At 35.7% G+C, this 16,582-nt stretch overlaps 2 protein-coding genes across 2 annotated transcripts; one reads left to right on the top strand and one right to left on the bottom strand.

The window, feature by feature from the left end:
• Positions 1-4,863: 4,863 nt before the first annotated feature.
• On the bottom strand, positions 4,864-12,675 carry LOC103143877 (uncharacterized). Its single transcript, XM_007560586.2, has 13 exons — positions 12,449-12,675; positions 12,190-12,374; positions 11,816-11,925; positions 10,933-11,024; positions 9,947-10,056; positions 8,461-8,631; positions 8,086-8,195; positions 7,731-7,822; positions 6,891-6,988; positions 5,718-5,833; positions 5,331-5,517; positions 5,163-5,248; positions 4,864-5,050 (listed from the first exon to the last, which is right to left on the bottom strand). The coding sequence occupies exons 2-13, from the start codon at positions 12,353-12,355 to the stop codon at positions 4,922-4,924; spliced, it is 1,467 nt and encodes a 488-aa protein (XP_007560648.1). The 5' UTR covers positions 12,356-12,374; positions 12,449-12,675; the 3' UTR covers positions 4,864-4,921.
• Positions 12,676-13,701: 1,026 nt separating this feature from the next.
• Positions 13,702-16,251, top strand: uba52 (ubiquitin A-52 residue ribosomal protein fusion product 1). The gene is made up of 5 exons (XM_007560520.2): positions 13,702-13,790; positions 14,212-14,323; positions 15,413-15,499; positions 15,707-15,809; positions 16,092-16,251. The coding sequence occupies exons 2-5, from the start codon at positions 14,221-14,223 to the stop codon at positions 16,183-16,185; spliced, it is 387 nt and encodes a 128-aa protein (XP_007560582.1). The 5' UTR covers positions 13,702-13,790; positions 14,212-14,220; the 3' UTR covers positions 16,186-16,251.
• Positions 16,252-16,582: the final 331 nt, after the last annotated feature.

Here is a 16,582-nt window from a genome sequence, read left to right as displayed (position 1 = left end):
GATTATGCTAAATTTATTTATAATCTGCCAGAGTGGTTTTAGATTACTGATACTACTGTATCAATGATCAAACAATTGATCATTGTTTGAGCAATGATCGAACAAAGGACCACTCTAGGTCCTTTGTTTTGGGACCAACACAATAGAGAACCTTAATTGTTCGTGCGGGATGAACAATTAAGGTTCTCTATTGTGTTGGTCCTAAAAAAAAAAAGGAAAAAAAAGAAAGAAAATTAATTTGTAAGTAATATACAATGGCTTTAAATATCTGGCACAACTGTACTGTCATCTTTTAAAGGCTTATTTTAAGGGAGGGGAGTTTGTTTGGGTGGATCCCTGATGGTCTAATCGCTATCTGCTGCTGTGCAGGCTGTTTTAATATAAAGAGCAAAGTTATTACCAATATTTCTTTTTTTTTTTGGTGGCTGAATTTTACCAACAAAAAAATTTACACTGATTACATTCAATATGTATTAATATGCATCTTAATTCAAGTAAATGTGCAATTTAAGCTGAGAAGAACTTTGTTAGACTTCTTAAAAAACATCTACAAATTGTTAATTTTTAGGGCACATTTTTATTTAGTTTTAGTCTTAGTTTTGACTAAAATGTCATTTAGTTTTTGTCATAAATGTTTCAGCCTTAGTCGATTAAATCGACAGCAGACAAAATTATATCTAAAATGTAAACATTTTTTTCCATCAATTCACTTGAATTATTAACACAAAATGAGTAATGCTTTTAACCAGTCATGGCCATATCTGACTATAAAATACATAGAAAAACAGATTTAACATTTTTCACATCTTTATTTTTTTTTACCTTGCTTTCAATAATAAAATATTTTAACCAGTCACAACAAATTGCAAATTGTGTTCCTCATTTACAAAAATAAATGCCAAACGTGTATTTATTTGGCATTTATTAAACATAATAAATAAATAACATAATAAATTTTATTAAAATTTTTATGTTTAATAAAACATAAAAATTTTATGTTTTATTAAACATAAAATTAGCTAATGCTACTGTATCAATGATCATTTAAACTCAACATCTAAAACAATTAAACCACAATGTTTCACTGTCGCACATCAGGAAACGGAACCAATCATGAAATTAATGTTCCACCACCATCATCACCATTACCAGTCTCAGGAGATGATTATAGAAGAACTGTGATTCTCATCACTGATCGCCTCCAGTGCTGTTTTCCTGATCCATTCTGTCTGATATCAACCAGTCCACTACACGCCACTTAAAACAATCACTGACACGTTTTCAAAATCGTCTTGAATTCAACTTCATTGAAGCTGTTCATCCAGGGATGCGCATCTTCCTACTCACGTCTGCACTTTTTGCAAGTTTTCGCTGTTGAGGACGCGGTGTAGCACCGGGTGGACGTTTCTTTAAAAAGGCGCAGGTGTTGAGAGCAGCGCGATGTTTGTTGTCCGTTTCTAGGCAACCGTGACGTCAGCACCTGAAGGCAGCGTGTCGTACGTCATGGTCGCCGTGACAGTTCTCATGCCCTTATGTTTCCCATTTAAATACTAAATAATGAACGGTTCCGTATTTTACAAGCCTAGACCAGTCAAAGTAAAAACTTTCTACACATAACAGTAACTTATAAGCGACCAAATTGACCTTATCACGCAACCAAGCGCACTTTAGCCTGATGTTAGCGCCCATGTGCGCCAGGAGTTGTGTGTAATTTTATGGCTTAATATGAAATTTATTACAAGCCGATTGTCGGTAACATTGTATGCATATTTGTAATATCTTTGAAAAAATATCAGTGCGGTGAGCCACCGGGCGCCATATGTCTCCCTTAACAATTAACCTGTTCTTTTAAAAGGGTTATAGCCTATTTAAAATAAGTCCATAAATCATCTGGGTTTGCATTCATTTAGCCCTTCCTATAAGTATCCTCAACAAAAACTCAGAGGTCATCAAGAGCCATGTTATTTTTGTCATGGTGTAATGAAAAAAAGGGGCGTCAACGAATTTCGTTGTCCTCATCCTAAGCGAAGCAACACATATTTGTACTTTGGCTTAGAAAATTAATTATTGTGACTAAAAAAAGCTATCATAAGAAAAATAATACTTCTTATAATGTAACTTATAATAATGAGAAACGTCCAATTTTCATTGAAACTATAGGGGATTGCATTTTGAATTCATTTTGCACTTTACACCGATACCAACAAAAATCCGTTCAAAAGCAGATCATGTCAACAATAACCAAGCATTTATTAATACATATCTGTAAGCATGTTTATTCAGGGTGTGTGCTGAAATATACAGAAAACCTAAATAAAACAGGTTTTCCCTTTTGACAAACGTAAACCTCATAAAGCACAGCATCTTAAATGAATTTGTGCACGTACGTATGAAAAGTTAAATTTAAATAAGGGACATAAAGAAGAATACAACAATTATAACACCGGCTGCTGTTATTATGGTGTTTTTTTGTTTTTCACCCATTTTTGTTGCACTAGTCTCAGCCAAGGAGGCTTCAGAAACGGCCCTGCGCTTTATAAACGCAGCTGAAGGGATGAATGAAAGTCTCCACACTCACCGACAGGACGTGGGTTACGTGAGCGCCGTCACGAAGATGCAGCTCTGCAGGAACTGTTTTCTCCTCTTGGTTTCCAGTGTAAGTCCCCCTTTTTAAAAGACAGCATGGAGCAACCCCCGCTCTGCTTTACACCAATGACAAGGAGATTATGGCGGTCACGCCCGCCCTCACAGCCAAAAGAGAGGAAGAGGAGGAGGCCGATGGGACCCGCGTGGAGTGGGCTGAGTCTGTCACGTGACAGCCAAAGCGTGGTTTTAAACACACACACACACACACACACACCGCTTCAGACTCTCAGAGCTTTTGCACAATGCCAAGAGAAGGTTAAGGTTATATATTTTTTAAAAGATACATTTCTTTAAAAAATAAAAAGGAAGATATAATCTTAATTTTTACATTCTCTTGCAAAGTCCGCATATTTTACTCAAAAGAAAACTTTGCTGCTCCCAAATCGGCTTTCAATTAATTTAATAAACTTGACTGTTTACAGAAAGCATTTTCATAGAGTGACAGAAATCCTGATTTTATTGACTAGAATTTACTAAATTGTGTTTTTTTCTTTCAATTGATAACTAGGAAATTAAGTAACTTTATTTATTTTAATAAGGAAAACATGGAAAGCCCGTTTTAGGTTTTGGACCTGGAATAATTTACACTTCCCTTTCCATCAAATCTGACTACTTTATTTGTTTAATGAAAATATCGCTAGGTAAAATACCTTTTTTTGGTCTTAAAGTCATTTTGACTTCACGATTTTGGTCCATGTGACCAAAAGTTTAAAAGAATGGCCTCCATGTGGAATAGTCCATAACTTATATTTAAAAAAAAAAAACCTAAAATGCCACCCAGGAAAGAAGAAGCCATGACTAAAATAGCTGCAGAAAACCTGATAGTTTTCAAATGCACTCAGAGACTAATTACATTTTTGGTGACATTCCCTGTGGTCTGATGAAACTAAAATTTTAATGTTGGCCACAAGACCTTAATTAAATATAAAGTAAAACAGGGAATTTCTAAGTCCAAGAACATCTGTAAGACCTGAACAATGACCCTACACATAGAATAAGGATATCAAACTTAGCATTTTGGAGTGACAATTTAAAAACTGATTTCACTTCCATGGAAAAGCTGCACACAAGTCAGTCGGCCAAAATAAACATTTGACTCTGCTGCACCAATTCTGCCACGGGGAATGATTAAAGTTTCAGAAAGCCGTTTCCAAAACCTTTAACTCAAGCTGCGCTTTGAAAAATGCAGAGCACACATTTATACACATCTGAATTTGAAGACAATGGACAAACACATTATTCTGTGGTTTAGGAAACAAAAAGATATATTTTTTGTGAACTGATGTGAACACTTTAGTCTCATTTTATGTCAGACAAAAAATAATAATTCTATAAAATTAATTTTGAATGTAATCTTCCAGCTGACTTTCCAGCACTGCTGTATTTTAATTGTTAAAAGATTAAAGTTAAGGCTTCAAATAAAACTGTTGGAATTGCTTTAAACATTAAAAAATGTTTAATATTTGAAAAAATCTTCCAGCATTTGCTGATTTATTTCTGGGGGAAAAAAAGGTTTTGGTGACCTTTAGACCTGGTTCTTGCGTCACTGGACCTTTCTGGCCAGAACTTTTTTAGTTGCTTTTTTTTTTGTCAGGTTGTTGAACTCCATGTTCAGTTTATTTACAGCTGCTCACCTGCCTGCCAACACTCCCCTCTTTTTTCTTCTTTTCAGGCTCAGGGCTCTGTTATTGCTTCAACATGGTTTGTTTTTATGGGCAGATAGTAACCTTCAGTGCTCTGAAATTTACAGTGTAAACAGGGTGGAAGTGCAGGCAGCCAGAAGGGGATCCTTCTGCCAAACAGTAACCTTCTTAGCACTTCTAAATGTCTTCAAAGAGGAAAAACCCACATTAATATTTGAAGCTACTTCCGTTGAAGGAGATGCTAAGGGTTTATGTTTAAGCTAGAGCAGTGGCTACACTCTGCTTCAATATTTCACTTTTCTGGGAATTGATTTATTTGGACTCTAAGAATTTGTCTGCAGTTCATTGGAAGAGAGAAGTTTAGCCGGGTTGGTGAGGTGAATAATTTAAGTTACTAAACTGGAGAATGGTGCGTTTCACACCAGCCCTGTTCAGTCCACATTAACCAAACTCCTGCACAAAAAAAACAAAAAAACAAAAAAACTCTGGTGCACTTAAAAAGCTCCGTCTCGGTTCAGTTGATGTGATCTCTGATGTGATTTGAAAGCATTCACATTGCATATTTGCTTCTTACTGTATTGACACTGTTCAGAAATATTTATTAGGAACTGCACTCCTGCTGTGATTCACAGTCATCTCAGCTTAACTTGGCTGTGGCGCTGGTCGTACGGAGTAGGCGGCGGGAACAACGGTCTGACAATGTAGTCATCCCTGTGGGTTGTGCTGAAATTCATGTCGCCCAGCGGGAACTTGAAGTTGGTCTGTTTGGTTTAGAGAGAGCAGATTAATCACCAAGCTTAGACATTCCTGCCTGGAGCTTTTTTAGTGAAAAGGTGAAAATCAGATGAGGGATTTTATTTTGTGATTCCTCACCTTTATCTGCGACTCACACGGCTGCTGTTGGATGATCTTCTTAGGCTTGTAGTCAGCCATTGTGATGGTGATTTTTGGGCCCAAATCTGAAAAACAAGTAAACAAACAAAGTATTATTATTTTTATTATTACTATTTTTATTCTTATTATTATTATTACTACACATACCTGGTCCGGTCAGTATGTGACTATTCGGATAGGTAGTTACTTGGGGTTGATCTACTTCCTGTTGGATGTTCTGCTCAGGTTTTTGGGGTTTGTAGCTTTCTTTCGACACACTTTCTGGGCCAAAATACACGTTACTTTTCGTAATCAAGTCGGGATCGGGTAAACACACTGGAGGCCGTGAGCCGTTCTGTTGTTGTGTGAGTAAATGTGACACTTTCAGATTACTGAATCAGGATTATCTACACTAAATTAAATAAAACTCCCAAGCTCTATGAAGGGCCCCAAACCGGCCTTATATGAATTTACCAGTTATGAATTAAGAAGTATGTCATGTTTGTGGTAATATAAATACATGAAAACTGTAAAAAGTAAAATTTGTAAGCTTACACTTGAGAAGAAGATGTTGTTGGTGGTCAAAGGAATATTTTCTCCGCCTTGCTCCTTGTTAGTGCCAAAGGGCAGAGAGCTGGCACGCTGATGATGTTTTAATGGGGCAATAGGCTCTGTAGTCAAGGAAACAAAATTTGATTAATTAATGCATTAATATTTTATCAGTTCACTTGATTTATTCATAAAATGTTGCTATATAATGTGGTATAGAGTGACAATTTTTTATTATAAAACTTTAGTTGTGTTGAGTCTAGAAGTAAATATATCTGGAAAATTTTTAATGCATCTATTGACATGAAATTCACACCAGAAACCTTATTAAAGTGAGACTTATTCACACTGTTGGAGGATTTAGATTTAAATGGGGGTTTTTTAAACCAAGATTTTTCTTTCTGGTAGAAAATTAGATGTACACCTATCAAAACCAACAAAACAAAATAAATGAGTGTCACTTAAAACATCTTCATATTTTATAAAAGAAATTAGATATTGAAAGGAGTTCAACAGTTCTCCTCATCCAACGCTTAAAATGTTTATTGGTAATAATCTATTTATCCCAACTGACCATCGTTTTCAATGGCTGCTTTTTTGTTGTTTATCCTCGTTGCATGCAAAGAGAGATAGAGTTTGAGGAAACTTAGCTTGTTCAGTTTTTGCAGCAGAATGACTGGGAACATTCAGGAGTTTAAACATCAACTTCAACTGGTGTCAAGGTTTTGCGAAAGCAAGGATGCTGAGGTCTTTACAGAGGTTTTTGCTTTAATTGATTTATGTATAATGAGAAACCTGATGATCAACTATGAGTCTGGCCTAAACCAGCTGTTATCATCTGAACATAATAGCAGGATCGCTTTCTAAATACTCTCAGCTGGTTTCTTTTTGAGATTTTTTTCTTCCCATGTTGTTCTATTTATTACACATAATTTAGGGCCTAATCTTTGCAGGTTTCTTTTTGTGGGTAGATTTCCTTGGTTATTGTTTGAAGACATTGTTGGCCCATTAGAAACATGTTTACCGAGAAAAATTACATATTCAACACTTCCTACTTGCTGTAAACGACCAAATGTTCCACAGTTTCACTTTTGTAAAGCAGCTGTATCTAATTCACTGAGTAAACTGCATTATTATATCAGGAAGCCATTTCAGAAGTCAAAATGAGGAAAAACGTACCAACTGTGTGGGGTTTAAAGTCATCTCTAGAGGTGACCCATCTGTCCTTGTAGTCATATCTAGGTCTCACCTCATCCTGATATATCGGCTTCACTGGGCTGGAAAAATGTTTCAATCGTTATTTTGTTCATTAGAATAAATAAGAAAATACAAGATGACCAACATTTTTTAAAAGCAACAATAAGATACCAATTTATAAGTATTTAATGGTGCTTAACAATACATAGATATTAAAGGTTTCAGTATTTTAAATGTTTTTCCTTTTCATTTTGTTATTGCAGTAAAACGTTGTCAATCTTAAACTGGATAACTTTTCTCCATCCTCCTTTCGGTTGGAGAAAAATTATCCTTTAAGTTGGATCAGTTTGGACTGATCCAACTTAAAGTCTGGATCAATCCAAACTTTAAGCCTCTGTGGGGTTAATGTTTGGACTGATTTACGCTTCAGCTTAATGTCTCTTGCTCCTTAAAACGCTCTTTCACAATCTGAACCTGATCATTCTTGATATTGATGTCCTGCTTACACTGATGCAGCCATGAATGTGAAACAGAAAAGCACTTTTCAGACTCAATTATCTTTTTCTTTAGAGATCCAAAGTCTGTTCTTTGTCCTCCATGCTGCAAACTGAAGCAGTTTATTGAGTTTCTTCACTGCTGAGAGAGAAGACAGCACTTTAATCCTTTCACATTCAGAAGTGTTTCTGACCACCAGTCCATCTATTTTACTTCCTTGAAAATGATTAGTTAAGACTCTAATTTATTTAAGTTTTAACATTTCTCTCCCTGACTGTTTATGTTATGAGTCATTTACAAAAAAAACCTTCCAGAAAACTTTCTGACCTGTTGACAGAGATCTGAGGGAATGCACTTGAATATGATGTCTGTGTTTCTGAACCCTTTGCAGGATTACCCATACAGACGGAGGAGTAATGCTGAAAAACAACAAGAAAAACTTTTAATCTAGTGTTAATTGTAGATTTCTATAAGGTATTTTCACCAGAAACAATTATTTCATACATTTTGACATTTAAAGCTGATCAGACTAGTTCATTCAGCCACATTTTAGTTTATTAGTTCTATAATAATTGACTGTCTATGTAAATCTGTTATCGGTGCTGCTATGGAGAGTTTCGGAAACAATAAAATTGTCTCAGAAGTGAATGTTTTTATTTCCACCATATTTTTTGTGTAGTACCCTTTCAGCTAGCTCCACTGGTTGGACACGATGCTTCCTATAGGTGTCTTTGTATTGGGAAAGAAAGTTGAGAGCGCGTTGATCTCCTTTTATTGTTGGGAAACCTTCTTCTACAGAGAAAAAAAAAACATGATTTGACATTTTTGTTAAACATTACCAACAGCAGGATCAAGAAATACACCTCGCTGCAATGATTTTATTGTTACTCATTACAAGGGACATAAGGTTAAAAGGTTCATTGTTCAATGTTTAACTTGATGTTGGTAAACTAATCTTAGCAAAATCTGGTAAATATTCAAATAAATCCTGTGGTCATTCATTCATAATGTAGCATGGCTTTTCATTTAAATCATGAAGCAAATGTGAACAACATACCTAAATGACTGACTTTGGGTTTTACCAGTTTTGATGGTGGATGTGGAATAAAGCTGGCTTGTGTCATGCTTATAGGAATATCTTCCACCGACCGGATCTTTATTTTTGGTTGAAAGTCACTAGTAGCTCTCTGGAGACGAGTCATCTCCTTGGAGGAGGATCCCTGAAGATCTGCAAGCATGCTAGAGTTACCCTTGTGCAGGTTATGCATGACAAAATATGAATCAGGACACCTGTCTCAGGTATGTGTGGGGTACCGGAGCTGTTTATGGCCTAAAACAGCTCTAGTAATCTGACTATAATATGAGAATTGCTTTCTAAATACTGACTAATTTCGGTGGTTTCTAAGCTGTTTTGTAACTTCTTTTCAGTATTAACCCTTTGCACGTGACGTCACGCTCTTCGGAACTCCGCCCGCTCCGCCATGATGGACGTCAAAACAACCAATGCGCTCCTGTAAAGTCTGTCAAAAAACCAGACGTCTCTAGCCTAATATCGCTTTAATATTAGTTGATTTCACTTTAGAAATGGTCATAGGGTGCAGTGCGGTTGACTGCACAAACAAACAAGAATGCAAACCAAACTTGTAATTTTACTGAATAACTTTTAATGAGGAAAGATGCGGCGGCGATGGACAGCAGCCGTCAATCATTCTGTCAAATCGCGATCTGCAGCGAATACTTTTTACAAGATAAAAAGACTCGTTTATATAATTAATAAGCATGATTAGGAATATATAAAATATTGCGTAATGGTAACCATTGGTCACCATGGAGACAATGACGCACCGTCATGTAGCCTAGCATGTATGGAAAAAAACTGGTTAGCATCTCGTCTTTTGGTACGTTTTTAAGGCTGCTCCGGTGTAAAGGGAAACGCTGTTTATGACATAGTGATATAAATCATGTGTGAATTCAGGCAAAGTCAGTAGATCAACACGTCAGGAGGGAAGAGATATGGGTGGTTTGTAAGCTAACTGTTTCTAGCTTCTGTAAATACCGCCGTCTATGAGCCCCAACCAGGTGTGTTACGTTCACAGATAAATTAGCTCAACTCGAACAAGTAGAAACCATGAATAAACTGGCAAAAACTACTTGGGAAAACAACTTAAGTCGCTCTGTTCAGTACACCTGTCCCTCCCTTCCGGCGTCCATCATGGCGCCTCGACTGATTAAGTGACTAACTAGTTGCAAAGGGTCAATATTTTCAGTGATTTTTTTCCAGTGTAATTTAATTTATTGAACATGATTTACGACCTAATTTTTGTTTTTCTTGTTAAGTGTAGACTACCTGTAAGTTTGATTTGGATTAGCCCATGAGAAATATTTACTGAGACAAATTAACATATTCAACACCATTTTTTCTTCACTGTAAATGGCAAAATGCTCCACATTCATTTTCCGGTTCACTTTCATCTTGTTAAACTGTATCATTGTATCTAAAAGCCATTTTAACAGAGCTAAACTCATAATAAGTAAAAACATACCAACTTTGTGGGCTTTAAAGTCATCTTTGAAGGTTGAGGTCCAGCAGTCTTTAAAGACATTGCTTGTGATGAGCACCTTATTATCTTTCTTGTTCTGCTCTCTGTGATAACTATTTAATAGTTTGTTAATTACAAACAAGAAAAATACAAGATCATCTACATTTTTCAAAAAGCAACAATAAGATTCAGAATTACAATAGTTGAATGTTGTCTGGCCATAAAGGAAACAACCATTCACAGTGATATCGCAAACAAACTTTAACTTTACACCATTTGTAGAAAGATTTCAGTGTTTCAACGCAACAAACCAAAATGCTTTTTCTTTCTCTTTTTTTGTTATTGCATTAAAAATAATTTTTCTCCAGTCTTCCTTTAATTATCCTCTGTGGGGTTAAAGTTTTGACTGATTTACGCTTCCTTGAAACGCTCTTTCACAATCTGAACCTGATAATTCCTGATATTGATGTCCTGCTTGCACTGATGCAGCCATGAATGTGAAACAGAATAACTCTTAACTTTTCAGACTCAATGAGCTTTTCCTTGAGAGTCAAAGTCTGTTCTTTAACCTCCCTGTTGCAAATTGAAGCAGTTTATTGAGCTTCTTCACTGCTGAGTGGTTTTCTTAAGGCCAAGCAGCACTTTAGTCCTTCCACATTCAGAAATGTCCTTTAGCCATTGAATCTGGTTTTTTACTTTCTTGAAAATGATGAGTATTCAAGTTTTAACATCTCTCTCCAAATTTCACCACTTACAGCAGTAGTTTTGGTGAATTTTGTCAGTTGTTTGCGTGACAGCATAAACCTCTAAGGTTTGCTATTCTCCATATCTGGGATAAATAACTTTGAGGTGAAAAATACTAAGCATTATTGTAATCTTTTAATGACAGATTATTACATTTTAACACTATAAAATTAGTGGAAAAGACACTTTTAAATTATCTGAGTAATTTAAAAGAAACCTTCCAGAGGTGGAGAAAAGTTTCGTACCTGCTGAGATCGAGGAAGGGGTATGATGCTGTGTAGACTGTTTCTGTTTCTGAACGTTTCCCAGGATCACCCATAATGATGGTGGAGTAATGCTGAAAAACAAACGGCAAAAAACTTTTAATAAAAATAACTTTAATCAGTTATTTTATAGTGGATTCCTAATTTAAATTAGTTTTAACAACATTTTATGGGCTACTGGATACATAAATATCTGCCAGGACAGACAAGGAAAGAAGGAAGGAAGGAATGAAGGAAGGAAAGCTAGTGAGAAAGCAAAAAACTAAGTTAGTTAGTTAGTTAGTTAGTTAGTTAGTTAGTTAGTTAGTTAGTTAGTTCATTTTGCAACAACTATCTGTCAGATGTGTCACACTTGTGTCTAATGAACACAAACTGTCACATCCATTTGAAAAGAAAGTTACTAAAAGCCGTCTCTACCTGAAGTTCTCCAATTCACAGACTGGTTGAGACAAATAAACACCTGTTTTCTGGGTTATATTTATATCCCAGGTCAACATAAAAGTCATGGATTATTTATTTGAAGTTCATAGAGACTAATAAAGAAAACATGACCAAATTAGGTGAACAACAAATAAAATGTATCAAATCACATCTACTTTTTTTTTTTTTTTACTTATTTGTGTATTTTTATCAATCCTTAAATGTATATAAATTGTGATCTAAATACAAACTAATCAAGAAACTGAAAAGCTCCTTTGGTAGTTTATTTAGCACACTTATAATGTTGAATTTCTGTTGAATTTCTGTGTAACTCTGTTATCAACTGTGCTGCTGTGGAGAGTTTCTGAAACAATGTCAGCTGTTCTCCCATTAAATTATCTCAGAACTGAATCTTTTTATTCTCGCCATAAATCTTGTGAAGTACCTTTCCGACAGGCTGCACACGCTGGAGAAGATGTTTCTTATAAACATCTTTGTAATGGGAGGTAAAGTTGAAATTGCGTAGATCTCCTTTTATCGTTGGAAAACCTTCCTCTACAGAGAAAAAAAACAACAAAACAAAAGCACGATTTGACGTTTGCTAAACGTTGCCGACAACAAGATCAAGTAATAAACCCTCACCGCAATGATTTTAGTGCTATTCATTACGAGTTACATAAGGTTAAGAAGTTCACTGTTCAACATTTGACTTGTTTTTAAAAAGCAAAACTTGGCAAAATCTGGTAAATATTCAAATAATTCCTGCAGCTGTATGAATTCATGAGGCAAATCTAAATAACAAATAGGAATGTGACATACCTAAATGTTTAACTCCACATTTTACAAATTTTGATAGAGGTTGTGGAACATAAGCGGCATGTGTGATGGTTTCAGGAAAATGTTCCGCCGACTTGAATATTGTTGCGTCTGTTGGTTTAAACGTTTTGACAAATAGCTGATGGCGAGTTAATCCCTGGGACTCCATGGTAAAAGTCTCCCTTTGCCTGAAGGTTTGTAGACATGTTAGAGTTATTCTGCTGCAGGTTATCCATGGAAAACGATGCAGCGGGACACCTACCTCAGGTATTTGTGGTGTCTAAGCTGTTGATACTCTGAGAATACTGTTCTGCTGTTTCCAAGTTGAAAGTCTCAGTCTTCCCATATGCAAGTTGCACTAGGATATGGATAATTTCTGTCTCAACAGATCTTAGAGGGTCCTTCTTGGAGCAATGACTCTTTACTTAAGCCTTGTGGTTTCAGAGCATTTGAAAAATGCTACAATGCCTCACCGTGGAAACTTCTGTGCTGTGAACATGCTAATGTTGCTTGCTGCTACTGCAAAGAAACAAACTCAAGACATGGTGTCAAATAAAACAATAGCAATTTTTTTCATTTTCATTGTAAATCTACAAAGGGACATGTAGCAATAGGGAGGTGGCAAAATCTTTTAAAGCAAAGGAAAGACAAATATGATGCAACATGATGTAATGCACCTTTGCTCATGCTTCAATGGCCAAACGAGACTTTTTCACAGTTTTTTAAATAATCTAATTAGAATGAAAATGCGAGAATACAAAGTTAAAGAACAAAAAGCCTACTAGAGTTAGCAAAGGAAAAATTATACATAACATTTTTAAATCAATTTCAGTATTTATACTAGTCTTCACTGTAAATATCAAAAGTATATTCCTTCAGTGGACAGTTTAATGATTAAAACTGGCTTGAATATGACAAAATTCATTCTATATCTACAAATTAAATTGTACTTATTTTTTGCGGGGTAAGTTGGAAGTGGGAAAGGTGGTTTGCATCTTTAAGGGAGTTAATTCACCAGTATCATTTGGACATATGCAATTCTTTTTACTTTTGTAAGGCATTTGTCATGGAGATTTTTAAAAAAATAATTTCGTTGTGCTTTTTTGGTGCATAACGACATTCTGATTTAAATTCCCCTTCAATAAACAAGCTGAGAAATATTTTATGCCATTTGCCGTACTCACACCTGAAATATGTGAAAAATAAAGTAACTATATATAAATTTTGAAAAATATATTTTCAAATTTACAGCGACACAGGGAGCTAAAATTAATTAAAATCTATCCAACCTTTTACTAGCTGTTCTACCTAGCTACAGTTGCCCTGCCACGTAAAATCAATTTCTCCATGGCAACGGCAGAGGTCAGTCAAACTCCATTTCAGTTCATTAATATTTCAAATCATAGCAAATAACAAAAATCTCAAAAATTTAAAACAAAATGTATGGCTGCGGTGAAATGTTGATTAAAGATTAAAAATGTTCTGTAGAAAGGAAAATAAAAAATAATAGTCTTTTTCTCCAATGTAACCAAGAAAACGGAAGTGACGTAGATCAGCGGCATCTTCTTCCGCTCTCTTTTCGGTGAGGCTCAGCTAACGGCCGGGTGGGTACACGTTTTGTTCGGGTTTTATTTTAGGATTTTTTAACTGTACTGAACAGTTTTATACAAAAAATATTTTGTTGTGTCGTCTATTAAGTTAAAAATAGTTCCTGTTTTGTTAGTATTATTAGTGTTTTAGGTAGAGACTTAGCGTTATCGTATTTAGATTTTACGTTACCGACAGGCATGTGGCGCGGCCCTTCAACGAGTTCACCGAGCTAACGGCTAATGCTACGTTTCATGTTAGTCTGTACTGGCCCTTTAGATATGTCTACATCATTTTAGATAACAAAAAAATGGCCAGCATAAAGATCAACATTTATGTAGATTGTGTGTAAGAATAATGTGAACGTTGTAAAAGCTTTGAGACGTCATTGAAAGAGCTGACCGTACGCCATATCTGACCTGAGTTTGTTTCCTCCAGCCTGCAAACATGCAGATCTTCGTGAAAACGTTGACGGGGAAGACCATCACCCTTGAGGTTGAGCCCAGCGACACTATCGAAAATGTCAAGGCAAAAATCCAAGATAAGGAAGGTGAGTCCTAGCATCTTCACCGCACTCAGCTGTAGAGAAAAATATCCATATTATTTTCTACTCGGTCATTATCACAGATATGTTGGCAACATTTCTAAAGATGTCAAAACAAATTACTTAATCTGAAAGAGGATTTAAGCAAATTTTTTGTCTATTTGAGTTTAAATGAAATCAAAGTGTGGGATAATTTGAGCTCATGATTTAGTACCACAAAAAAACTTAAACTTTAAGAATTTTCAGTGAAACTTGAAGCTTTTTCAGTTTACCACAAATGTCAGTAAATTGTCTTCAATCCGTTGTTTGATTTGGCCAAAATTTCAAATTAGTTACAATGTAATGGGGTATTTTGTTTGTCAATTTTATTTACTTCACAGCCAAGACAATGGAAAATACCAAATGATCTGGGTTTGTTTACTTTGTAGTGAACTTTAAATCTTTAACAAGAATGCAACCATGAACTAAATTTGTCCTATAGCCTCACATTGTACTGCATCTGCTTTCAGACATATTATTAAGTCATTTATTTTAGCAGTCTTATATTTTTCCTTACAGTTTACAGTAAAAAAAAAAAAATATCTGCGGTTGCAGGTTTTGAGGTGGTTCAGTGGGTAGTATTGGTGGTCATCTTCGTCTCACTCCGTTTTGGGACTTTTCAGTTTATGGCGAGGTGTGAAGAGCGTGACAGGGATCCTAATTGTTTAGAAATGTTCGGTATTTACTCATTTTCCAGGTTTAAGTATGATTAAAAACACAGTGTAGAGATGTTGGATGCATTTTTCTTCTGTTGTCTTTGGAGCAACAGAAAAAGTTTGCTCCCTGTTTCATATTAATTTGTGACTTTATCTTGGTTTTATTATTTTTATCATCAGTGTTTTAGTTTGTGGTCTTACTGGATCAATGTGCGTGCTCTGAAAAATTTAATACTGCAAGTAAATATGCCATCACATATCTCTGATGAAAATAGAAAAGTGAAAAAACTCAGAATATTCAGTCTGTGTTTTAATCAGGGTTGGTTTATATACATTTCTGTACATTTTAAGTGGTTTTTAAAATGTTGGGACTCAGTCATTAAGTAATTTGTGTTTGCAGGTATTCCCCCAGATCAGCAGCGTCTGATCTTTGCTGGAAAACAGCTGGAAGACGGACGCACACTGTCAGACTACAACATCCAGAAAGGTGAGGCTTGAATATCGAAAACAGAGTAATAACCTCATAAACCACAGTAAATAATCTGTAGGATTAGGTTGTGTCAACATTAGAAAGCATGAGTCTTTCTGTAGATCTTATATTCCTCCTGTAAATGTACCATATAAGTATTTTAAGTTGTTTGGGAAATAGTTTTGAAATCTCTTTGAGGTATAAAATGTGTTTTCATTGTTCCAGAATCAACCCTCCACCTGGTCCTCCGTCTGCGTGGCGGCATCATCGAGCCGTCACTCAGACAGTTGGCCCAGAAGTACAACTGCGACAAGATGATCTGCCGCAAGTAAGTCGAGTTATGCAGAAATTTGCACCATTATGTGCAAATTTGCTCTTAAGTCACCATGTTCAGACTAAACAAGTTTGCATTTATACAACTGAATATTAAGATAACTTTTAATCTTAAATTTAAAATAACTAGTTTTTCACTTTTTAATTTCCGCCACATCTAAGTTTTTCTGTATTTAATAGATTTTTGATGCAATATATTCTGACTTTAATGCGATCTTAACAGATCTACATCTTTCAGTGTTTGAACTGTTGAAAAACGGACAATTTTTCCTCCCAGGTGCTACGCCCGTCTGCACCCTCGTGCTGTGAACTGCCGCAAGAAGAAGTGCGGACACACCAACAACCTTCGCCCCAAGAAGAAGCTGAAGTAAACACTTTGGTTGGATTGGCACTGTGCGCCATTTTGCGTTAAAATAAATAAGAAAATTATGTTTCCAGCCTGGTGCGTGTGTTATTCAGTCACTTTCCTGCTGCATAATGGTGACATAATTACCTGGAATAAGCCACAGCTGGTCCAATAAACTCTATTACTGCTCTCCAAATGTTCTCAGATGAAGATGGAAGATGGGTGAGGGGTTCGCATTATCTCTGTTCGGAGAAACTTTCCTTCTCTGTCCTGGATAACTCATTACAGGATTTCCTGGAGTTTGTAACTGGACTTTTCCAGAACTTACTGGTCTGAGCATAATCAGTACAGAAAACAGAACATCACCTGGATGAGCTCATTAAGACACAAGGAAAGAAAGCAACTACTTCAGCAATAATCAA

This window comes from Poecilia formosa, unplaced genomic scaffold (genome assembly GCF_000485575.1).
Source record: "Poecilia formosa unplaced genomic scaffold, Poecilia_formosa-5.1.2 Scaffold116, whole genome shotgun sequence".
Classification (NCBI taxonomy): domain Eukaryota; kingdom Metazoa; phylum Chordata; class Actinopteri; order Cyprinodontiformes; family Poeciliidae; genus Poecilia; species Poecilia formosa.
This window is presented reverse-complemented; position numbering and strand designations above follow the sequence as displayed.